The sequence below is a fragment of the Sebastes fasciatus genome, chromosome 2, assembly GCF_043250625.1.
Source record: "Sebastes fasciatus isolate fSebFas1 chromosome 2, fSebFas1.pri, whole genome shotgun sequence".
Lineage (NCBI taxonomy): Eukaryota > Metazoa > Chordata > Actinopteri > Perciformes > Sebastidae > Sebastes > Sebastes fasciatus.
The window spans coordinates 41,495,848-41,507,637 of NC_133796.1; the positions used below are offsets into that span (position 1 = coordinate 41,495,848).

The window sequence follows — 11,790 nt, forward strand, 5'->3', positions numbered from 1 at the left end:
AATTTTCAATTATTACTTTATTAGTAATTATAGTTCATTTTCATTCATTCTGATTATCCATTAAAGAAATATTGATTAAACCACTTGGAAGACTTTTTGTTGGTCCTCCATATATTTATATTTATATATATATATGTATATATATAATATATATATATACATATACTGTATATATATATTATATATTATATATATTTATTTTTTAACAATTAATTGCTGAAGGGTGAAATATATTAAGTAACTGTGTTACCATGACTTAAAATGTCTTATTAATGTTATCATTTTTATGTTTCATAGGGGTGTCTTGTAATCCCATTTGGGATGGACCAAATGTTGGCGTAGAAATGACATGGAAACCAAAACCATCTATCTAACCAACTAACTCATTGGAATCTAAAGATGCTGAGAAAAAGAATAGAGCCAGATAGATGAGCATTCATTCAGTATTCCTTTTTCCAAACTTTATTGAGGCACATAGGATGAGGAGAGTTAGTGAGGATATTTAAAACCTACTACTTCCTTTATTACAGGGGTATAAAACAGAAAAAAGAATATTCAGCATACTGTGACTCACAACAACAGGCAGCATGCAGGTCTTCTAACACACAGAACTCTGGGAAATACAGCAGGATGGACACATGACCCAGATACAACAATAGCTTCACATACACACTCACAAGTGCTGCACTGTTACACACAGTATGCAGTGGACTTGGTTGATAATAATGAACCAACATTTTTACCAGCGTTACAGAGAGCTTATAGTTTTATTCAACATGAAAACAGTTATCTTCATAGGAAATGTTCACAGTAGAACTGCACAACGAGCTCATAGCTGCAGGACACAATAGTTTTCTCTTTGAAACAACACAGTTCTTCTAAACATTTAAACTCTTATTAGAGGATTAAGTTTCTGTATTTTCAAGCTACTGCACTTCTAATACGACAGCACAAATTTATTGCAAGTAGTTTAAAGCAGAATATTAGTATATTTTTGTTACTACTGCCTACATCTAGCTGACATTTTTCCTAATCATTTTGCAAAATGTGTCACATGACACAGGTTTTCTTACATTCAATTTAACACATCCTTTTGTTTCTGTTGTGGCCGAACCTCGATAGTCCTCAATCCTGACGCCAGTTAGCAGAAACAGGGACATTTTTATAGTGCTCTTCTTTTCACTCATTAGCTGTTTATTAGGAATTATTAGGTTTTTAACAACGATGCTCTTACTAAATAGACAGAGGCAATAAGTAACTTTATAATGACACATTTTGTAAGACTTTTCTCTGGCAGAAACTTCAATATCTTCCTCGAGGTGTGCTCCGTTGAAAACAACTTGAATTAAAAGGAATTTAGGACCCATTTATTGTTTATATCAGGGTTCAATTCATTCATGCCAGCTAATCCAAATTAATTTTGCAGCTGTACAATCGATATCTCACTGTTATAAATTGCACAAAAGGCACAAATGAACAAATAAGCCTTCACGTTTACTGCGTTTCATTATAACCCTGCTATATATTGTATCCATCTATTATTCAAGTTGTATATTTCCAGGGTTGGGAGGGTTAATTTAAAAATCTATTCCGATACAATTACTAATTAAATGTTAAAAAATGTAGTCAGTAACCACATCCAAGTATCACAATATTAATTCCATTACTTTTGGATTACCTCAATACCAAATCTGCAAAGAAAAGACAATAAAAAAAATAAAAAACATGCTGAAATTTCTCCATTATTTTGTGTGTAAAGCAGAAAAGAGTACAGTGACAGTTCAAGTTCTGCCTTCCAGCTGTGAAAATACTGTCATCATCCAAGGACTGAATTCAATTTGGCACATTATTGTTGCCGGATTTTAACTTGAATTAAATGAACCCAGTTTGTCCTGTATTATGTTTGCTGGACCAGAAATTTGAAGCGGTTCACTCATTCTCTATGAACCGTTTTTTCATGCGGGGATGCCTCTCGGCAAAAAGAATAATCTTGATGAACTGGAAAGTGTGAAAACATTTTTGCTTTGCGATAACTTGCACTGTACTGTGATGTTGTTCCCCTGTTCTGCTTTACATACTTAATAATGGCAAAATTTCCACCCAGTGAAAGCTTTTGTTTTCACTAATGTTAGAGGCCGTTGTGTGAGACTCGTGTTGTGAAGTGTTGTAATGTGTGCACATGTGCATGGTAGTATATTGTTCTTTATGTATTTTAAAATTGTAATCCTACTAATAATCCCAATTTTTACTAAATGTATCGGTAATCTGATTACGTCTTTTTTTTCTGTAACGGAATACAGTTTCCTTTTTTTGTATCCTAATCACGTAACGTCGTTCCTCTGTTACTCCCGAAGCCTGGATATTTCTACACAGAGTTTACTGAAACTTGGTAGATAGTTGGACCAAGGAATATGGCTAGGGGATTTCTTTATATAAACAGAAAAGGTATTTTTGATCATTTTTGTTTCTTATGAACTATTGAAAGTACTGTATCTGGTTCATGCATCCCATGATTGTCTATCACTACGTGTATTTTGGTGCATATCTGGATCCAGATGCACTTTTAAAAATTCTTTGTATTTTCTATTATTAAAAAAAGAGAACAGTGCAGCTGCTGTGAAGGTGCACTTTCTATGTGCATTATAGTAAGCCAACTAAAGCTGTTAGTACGCTAGCTGTTTGCCCCTGTTTCCAGTCTTTGTGCTAAGCTAAGCTAAGCTAAATGGCTGTATAGCTGCATATTTACCAGACAGACGTGAGAGTTGTATTGATGTTCTCATCTAACTCTCTGCAAGCAAAGCAAATAAGCGTATTTCCCTCAATGTCAAACACTACTCATGCTCTGAGGACGACCTCTGGCTGAAACACATCACCAATTATTATTAATAAAATATGAAGCTGCACAGACATTGAATGCTTTGATGGTGTGCCACCTGTTTCGACTTTGATAACCAGCTCCTCTCTCTAGAACACAAGCTGCTTGTATTTTTGCTTTCTAGTGTTGTTTATGGAATATTTTTGAAAGGAGGAAAACAAGCTGCTATAAAAAGTAACAAGGTTAACATGGCCAGGCCTAGTTCAATAGGATGTTTGGCTAGAAAGCATCCACAAACAATCGATAGAGTCTAGTGACTGAATGATGCAGCTCTGCAAATAAAGCAAGTCAATGATTTTATGTCTTGTCAGATAACTGTGGAACATAGCAATATGTCTGGGCTGCCTTTGCAGGGCTAAATGGCACAAACTGAAAAAACATCCTGTTCTACCCTTTAACCACATGCTAAAGTAAAGTGCAAATGATGTCAACAATTACTGATTTGGATATTTGTAGTTGCTTGTAATATTCACTGCTTCAGCTCCCAAAGGCAACCTATCACTGTACTCAGATCCGACCTCACAGTTGTCTAAATTCCCCCGGCACTGAGACAAAGAAAAAGACTCCGTCATGATGCTTTCTTCTGTGTCCGCCTCTTTCTCTCCGTCTCCACTCTCCATCTCCCCTTCCTCCTCGTCCAGCTGGCTGCCGTTAATCTTCCTCTGGGACTCGGTGTGAGGTGCGCGGATGTTAAAGTTGGCGGCGAGGTTCCTCTCCATGTGGTACTGGTCTTTGGCCTTCAGAATCAGCTTGTAGGTCTTGCTGCGGTATTTGTACACCAGGTGGAAGCACGTTGCGCCGAGGAGGGGTACAGTGGACACGGTCAGGAGGCAGATGCTGACGGAGATGATGATGAGCAGGTTGGGTACCCTCCTCCTGGTGGTGAACAGCACCTGGACCTCGCAGTCCTCCCCTCTGTAGGTCAGACACAGGGAGTAGTTGGTGCCAGGGCGTAAACCGCTGAACAGATACGTGTTGATGCCCTCTTGGATCCTCGACCACTGCACGGCTGAGTGTTTGCGGTCGGCAGCAACGCACAGATACAAGCCATTTGAATTGACTCTTTCAGAGACGTCTGAAAGACCGTGACGCTCTTCGCTGTCAGCGTGGGAGATCTCATCAGATGTGGCAGCATTGGCATTGGTGTCAGCGTTGGTGTTGGCGTTGGCGTCGGCAATGGCGTTGTCGGCAGCCCGGATGGCGCTGTTGTCCCTGGGTATGAGAAGAGGATTGAGTCGCACTGTCGCCTCTGTTTCTGACACTCCTAATGCAATGACACCGAAGTCAAATGTGTACTGCTTGATATCATCTATGCTCCCGTTAAAGATGTGGCTAGAAATGTATCTCGTGTTTGCCGTCACGCCACATTTACTAGCACGTGATGGATATGTTGATGCCTCCTCAGACGAATTGATCTCTGCAGTGGGCGGGAAAGTGGGTAGGATTTTTATGATTTCTTTTCTCTTTAAATCAGCGAGACGCACAGAATCCAAAACAGATGTTTTTTGTGTTGTTTGGTGTATAAATGGGTGTGTTTTAGTGTAAGTAGGTGTGGTCATTTTTTTTACGGGCGTTGGTTTAGGTGAAGCCACCACCTCCACTGACACTGAATCAGCGGCTCTTCCAAACTCATTTGTGGCCGAGCAGCTGTAGTTGCCGCTGTCTTCCTTCCTGAGGTGTGAAATGATAAGAGTCCCATTATTATAGACTTTGACAGGATTAGAGGATAGTGAGGAGTCCTCATTTGATTCTGCAGAGTCATTTTCTGTAAAGGGCAGAGCCAGCTCTTGCTCCTGGCTTTTGCTGCAAATATTCCACATGACCAGAGGCTTTGGGTTTCCTGTGAATTCACAAGTCAAGACCAATATGCTCCCTTCATAGAGAGTTGCGTTGTGTATATTTGGCTCGGTTCGTATAGTCACATTCGGCCTTGTGCACTTTGACACCGGCAACTTTCCGATTACTTTCCCTCTAAGTTTTTGTGGAGTTGCACAAATGATCAAATTCTGCTCCGGGACTGAGATGGTGGTTGTTGAAATCCAGTCTCTGAGCCAGTCGAGGGAGCAGGTGCACGCAAAGGGATTTTTATAAAGCTGCAAGTGGGACAAAGACACCAGACCGTCAAACGTCCCCTCAGCTATGGTTATGAATTTGTTATTGTTGAGTCGGAGGGATCGGAGGTCTTTGAGGTTGGAGAAGGCGTCCCTCGGCAGGTGGACCATCTCGTTGTGGTTCATCTTAAGCAGCTGCAGGCCTGTGAGGTTCTGCAGATCCTCCCAAGGGAAGTCTACAATTCTATTGTGGCTGATGTCAAAGTTACACAGATGAACCAAAGGCGTGAGGGTTCCTTGTTCAATGGAGACGATCTCATTGTTGGCCATCCACAGCGACGTCACCCGGGTCACATTGTCGAAGCTCCCCAGTGGTATCAAACTGATTTTGTTAGCGGAGAGACTCACAGTCATCACATTAGGAGGCAAACCGTCTGGGACTTCATCTAAGTCTTTGTAGGAGCATTCAGCAAAATGACGGCCATGTTTGTCCGAGCAGGTACAGAGCTCAGGGCATCCGAGTCCGGTGGTGAGGACTGTGGTGATCCACAAAGTGAAGTAGAGGACGTCTGCGGCGGCCATTTTCTGCTCCTGGAAAACAGTGTCACAGTCCATTTATCAATCAGTGAATTGAACTTGATTTATTTAGCAGAATTAATGCAACATGATTGTAGTAGAAGAGTAAAAGAATAGAAATATAAAATAAAAATAACACATATGTTTTGGCAATAAGTAAATGAAGCGCCGAAGCAAAATAAAGACAGTTCAACTGTAGCCCGTGTCTGCAGACGATAGAGCAGAAAATGGAGCCTGTTTACTTGATGACTTTTCATACTCAGCAGATTCACACATTATTTAGTTCTCAAACAGACCGATAGCTGGTAGAGTCCTGACTGTGTTAATGAATGTGCAGTGCTGCCATCTTGTCTTTGTGCAGCCTTGTTTACATGAAGCAAACAGCTGATTTACAGGGTTGGATAGTGAATAAAAGACACGGAGCACAAGCAGTTTCATAGCTCATCTTCCCACCAGGTCCTGGTTTACTTTGAAGGATAAATTTCACTGGCAAACTGACATTGAAAAATGGTTGATCCAGCCAAATTACAAAAAACATGTTTTTCTCTCGCTTCTGGCAACATCAAGTCATGCAAATCATTTTGGTTTAATTTGCCCTCCTGCTGTAGAATTATGCTGAAATGTAGATGAGAAAACTACTGAATCATCTGCTCTATAACTTGAAGGGGCATTGTAACCTTTAGCACTGTTATGATGTCAAAACTTTGAAGATGTCTCAGTGTCATGAGGCTACAAAACTGGTTCTGACTGGAATGTCAAGCTCCTGTTCAGGTGTTAATCAACAAAAACAATCCAGGAACACCACTCTCTCTGTAGAACTGCTTTTCGTTTCTTACTCAAGAATACATCATATTTTGCATGTTGTGTGTAAGCTTCTCACTGGGCAGGTCAAATTAAATATATTCAAATAAGACAAAGGAGACTGACTTCACGTAGTTTTCTTCACCCCTTTCTCTGACATTTCTGCCTCCATAACGATAATAACAACAACAATAATGAAGAATCCTGTCTGTGCAGTCTGTGAATTATTCCACATAAGGAAGGTGTATAAATAGCAAAGTATTACAAGGACATTCGGCGTGTCATGAGAACGCATTTTAGCCTTTTCGTGTCATTTGTACGCGTCTTTTGCGTGTCATTTTTATGCCCCGCAACAAAACTTCGGTAACAGCCGCAGTTCTGTTTAGGCAACAAAACCACTTAGTTAGGTTTAAGAAAAACATCACGGTTGGGCTTGAAATAAGTACGTAAACTAAGTAAAATACGTATGGAAAATGCAGCTGCATTTACGTTGCAGTCAGTACAGACTACATGACGTACACATGACACGCCAAAAGTAAGAACAGTGGTATTTATTTCACGCGAAATGTCTTGCGATAATCATGTCATTTAGTGTGACCGGGCTGATTATCCAGAGTAACCAGGAAGTTGTTTCTGGAAAGAGATTTTGCAGAATTTTTTTATTTAATTCTTAAATTATTTGAGGCCTGCAAACAAAATTCTAGTCACCTCCAGCGTACTGAGAAATCTGGGTCACTTATATCCCAATACCTGGATACACAAAACCAAAACTATCTGGATTTTTGGAGGTAAGTGAGAAAATAAGTATTTATAGTACAACACTTTTGTCAATTTGATCTGTTCTCTGTACCAGAGGAGAGAGACAGGGCAGCTGCTTTTGTCAGTTTACAGAATACACAATCCCCACTGGGGTACAGAATCTGGAGCACCTCCATACAGTAGCTCAATTTAAAGGAGAACTACTCCCATTTTCAAAATTCATACATGTTATTCCTATGGTCTAAGACAGTCCAAAAATATCAGTAAACATGAACAACTCTCTCCCAAATCCAAAAACTAGAGTACTTAAACTCAAACATGTGATGTCATAAGTCGGACATAAAGTGTGGAACTGCTCCATAGACAATGACTTGGGAGAGATGTTGTAGATGACACTGAGAGCACCCAGAGGAATGTTCGGAGTATATGGGAACATTTTCTGGTTCACACCTGACAACACTAGAATGAAGCTTGTTCAGGTATGAAAAGAAAACAAACATTCTGTGGCTCCATGAAATCAGTCTCGCACCCCAACTCGTCAAATATGCTTGGTCACCGCCTCTCGGCATCGGAGACAGACGCACAGTACCCCTCTTTCATTACTTTTGAACGGACCAGGGACCGTGTGTCAATATACGCTCATTACATGCATAGTGTCCTTTCAACATAAATTTCTGTTTGCACAAGAAGTCAGGTTTAGGCAACACCAGCACTTAGTTAGGGTTAGGAAACGGTCCTGGTTGATGTTAACTTCACTGACTATCGACTCAAGGGACTGACGATAACAACGAGTCACGTGACTAAAGACTAATGTGACACAATTATTCAATGCTGGTTGAAAGTCTTGTGTTTGTTTGACCCATCCACCACCCCTCCCAGCCGCCCTGTACGGACTCACGCTATTAATACTACCTCACCGCTCCGACCGTCGAATAACGCCGCTTCATCACATTCAGTCGCTAAAGGTGCCTCCATCCGTCGGTTTCTAATGGCGAGGGGCGCTGACCAATTGGCGGTATTTGTTGAGTTGTGAGTGAGGCCGGTTTCATTCATTGTCTATGGAGCAGCTCCAGACTTTATACAAGTTTGAGACATACTTCTCTGGTCTCTTGCTTTGAGATAAAGTAGCTCATGGTCACAGATAGGAATTGAACTTTAGGCCATGGAAATATCATATTGAAATTCTTAATTTAGGTGGCATTCCCTTTTAACAGCTTTTTGCCTGTTTGGCAGCACCTACAAGTTGCTGGACGTCTCCCCAAAATCTATATTCTTCATACAGCATATAGATTTCAATCGATCTACGTAGTATTGTCATCCTGATTTCCCATATTGTCATTTTGCTATTCTGGTCTGTCTGTCCTAGAAAAGGGATCCCTGCTCTGGTTCTCTTCCTGAGGTTGTTTTAGTCTCTTAGTGTTATATGCTGCACAGACCTAGACATTCTTCTGTTGATAAGAACAATAATATGTTTTACTATGTGATTCTTATTCTCTTGTAGTGACAAGACAGCTATACTGGGAGTTAACATGTATTTCTGTCCGATAAATACACCCACATACCCTGTGGTGTCTGGGAAAACAGAAAAAACAACTGGTGCACAATCTCACAGCTCATCATTAAAGATAGAATAATTTAGCTGTGAAGCTCTGAAGATGCGCTCGGTTGATGAACTGACATTAGTCATTCATTCACAGTAAAGCAGCGTGTGTGTGAGTGTGTGTGTGTGTGTGTGTGTGTGTGTGTGTGTGGTGTCGTCGGCAGAAGCTGCTGGTATGAAGCTACGCAGCAGCCTCCGGTTCTCTGTCCTTGGTGCTGAACGGCAGCCGCATGTCTGCTCGGTTTGTTTACAGTCGGGTCTGCAGCATGCCATGAGATATGCAGCAGATCACACACTCTTTAACACAACTGTCACTGTAATCTGACCCCGCGAGACCAAAGTTCATCCCTGCAAAAAGACCTGGACGCAGGTTCGCATGTGAATAATTGATGCTGGGAGGAAGGAAGAGCTCAGCTCACCTCTGCGTTATTAGAGGAGCCTGAGACCGGGAGACGAGCTTACCTGCGATTTTATGTTCATCCCTGCAGAGAAGACGTCAGCCGGTGTTTCCAGTCACAGCAGCTCAGGATGTGACATGCTGCTTTCAAGTTTCAACATTAAGCTCCGTCTGTCTGCATCTACATGGTGAAAACGTGCGTGTCCGCTGCGGGGTTTCTCCTGCCTGTGAATATATGTCACATCTCCCCTCATCCTCCCCTCTTTCTCCCCTCCTCACAGCTCTGGACAGAACAGCATCGACGTTCCCGAATGTTTTTAAAGGGGAAACGACCTTCAATATGATGATCACTGCTGTTTACAGGACTGATTGTTGCTTTAGTTATTATTAATAATAATAATAATAATAGGCTACTAATACTATTAATACAGTCTTTTACAAATAAGAAATGATATGAAACAACGTTTACAAGGATTACAAACAATAAAAATACTAACTAATATGAAACTTTAAAGGTCCCATATTATAAAAAAGAGAGATTTTCAGTTTTTATTTAATTATAAAGCAGGCTTAAGTCCAATATAAATACTGTGAAAGTATCGAAACGCTCAGTCCACAGGGAAATACACACAGCCCGTATTCAGAAACTCTGCATTTGAAACAAGCTGTCAGGATTTCTGTCCATTTGTGATGTCACGAATATAGAAGATTTAGACCCGTGACACAATTTTTAACGTAAACATTCTAAATGTGTCCCAGTTTATTCCTGGTTGCAGTGTATGTGAATGTCATCAGCTGACAGGAAGTACACATGGACCCAAGCTGTTGCCTAGCAACCCAATTCTGTTGCAATTTCGTTGCAATTCCGTCGAAATGCGCTAAAACAGAGCGTTTAAGACAGAGGGTAAATACAGGCATATTCAGGCAGACAGTATGAGGAAAGTAAAGGTTTTTTGAACATTACAACATGTTCTAGTAGAAACACAAAATACCAGTATGAACATGAAAATGAGCATGATATGGGACCTTTAAAGGGACAGTGTGTAGGATTTGGCAGCATCTAGTGGTGTGGTTACAGATTGCAACCAACTGAGTACCCCACTGCTCACTCCTCTCTTTCCAAGACTGAGGTAACATGACCCACCGAGTTCAAAACCATTTTAATGCCTTCGCCTCATAAGGCCATTCATACCATAATAACACTATTTTAGGAGCAACGGAAATCAGATGGCGGTTGGCGGTACCACGGTTTTACACTCTGTGGCTCACGTTTGGGGCTGAAGACTACAAGTTAGAAAATAAAAAAAAATATCTGTTGGTGTGGAGTTAGAAAGAAGTCCAGACCTCTGTAGCTCGCTGCTCATCTCTACTTGAGGCTCCAGGCTCCATTAGCCGATACTAGAATAATACATCGGAATCTCTGGAATGTCGGAGGTAAAGTTGCATTGTGGGTAATGTAGGCACCATGTTTCGACAAACTCAGGTTCTGGTGCAACGATTTTTATCCTTTTCCTTGTTTCCTTGTTTTCCTTGTTCGTCCAACATGTTATAGGAGTGTAATGCTAAATATGTGTAGTCTGAGGAGTACTGCACAGCCTGAGGAGAGCATACCTTTAATGATATATATAATATGCATACAGATGAAATTATTATTTCATGATTTGTCTTTAAATAATAAATATATACTCTTCATTTGTGAGCTCTTTATTACAGAAATTCCTCCTCAAGAATGAGGGCCCATTCTAAAGATCCATTAACTTGGCTGATATTGTGCTTTAGTGGTGTATATTCCCAAATAAATTTTCAATCAAATTACCACAATTGATAATATTGTTGACTGCCGGGATATTTACATTGTATTACATTGTACAGGTGTTCATGTTATCGTGTCCTCTGCCTGTACAGTTGCAATACATTCTCACTTCCAATTTGTAAAATACCGACACTTGGTCAGTGGCCTTACGCTTCAAACTATGACACTCTAGGTGTCTCAGGGACAATGTGCCAAGTTTCCACTCATTACACAGATAGTGTCTTTTCAAATAAATTGCTGTGCAGAAAACATACAGTTTCCGCTCGTTATATGCATACAGTCTCTTTTCAAAATAAAATACTTCGTTTTTAGGTTTACTATAGTTTTTAGGTTTACTTACACAACAACACTACTTAGTTAGGTTAGGTTTAGAAAAAGATCGTGGTTTTGGCTAAAATAAGTATGTTTGTTACGTAAAATAAGTACGCTTGTTACGTAACTGGTGTTAGTAAAGTCCGGAAGTTACATAACAAAACTACAGTAAAATGAGTCAACGTTGACTTGACTTCATACGGGACACAAACAGCAGTCTCCTGGGTGAAAATCCTGTTTGTCTGACCCATCCATCCTCCGGTCCCACCCACCCTAGGTGAACTTTCTTGTTCTTTAGTTCCTCTGACCGTCTAATAATGACACGGATGGGTTTACATTGGAGTGTAGCAGGACTGCTGCCACAACGAGTTCCCTCAGCACAGACACACAGAGGCAGATTGCAGCGATCAATGACAGTTTTATTCTTTAGACTGATCTCACACACTTTCAACACGAATACACAACTATTGGACGATGCACCTCTGCAGGCCTGGGGCCTGTTTCACAAAACCAAGATAGGGGATTAAGCTGGGATTTTCCAGTTATCCTGGCTCAGTTTATTCTGTGCAGCTAGCCTGCTCCAGACCAGGCTAACAGCCAGGCTTG

At 40.7% G+C, this 11,790-nt stretch overlaps 1 protein-coding gene across 1 annotated transcript; it reads right to left on the minus strand.

Annotated features, from left to right (window-relative positions):
• Window positions 1-446: 446 nt before the first annotated feature.
• On the minus strand, window positions 447-9,290 carry LOC141760884 (immunoglobulin superfamily containing leucine-rich repeat protein 2-like). Its single transcript, XM_074623982.1, has 3 exons — window positions 9,125-9,290; window positions 3,267-5,517; window positions 447-2,708 (listed from the first exon to the last, which is right to left on the minus strand). Exons 1-2 carry the CDS (start codon window positions 9,140-9,142, stop codon window positions 3,310-3,312), a joined length of 2,226 nt encoding a protein of 741 aa, XP_074480083.1. The 5' UTR covers window positions 9,143-9,290; the 3' UTR covers window positions 447-2,708; window positions 3,267-3,309.
• Window positions 9,291-11,790: the final 2,500 nt, after the last annotated feature.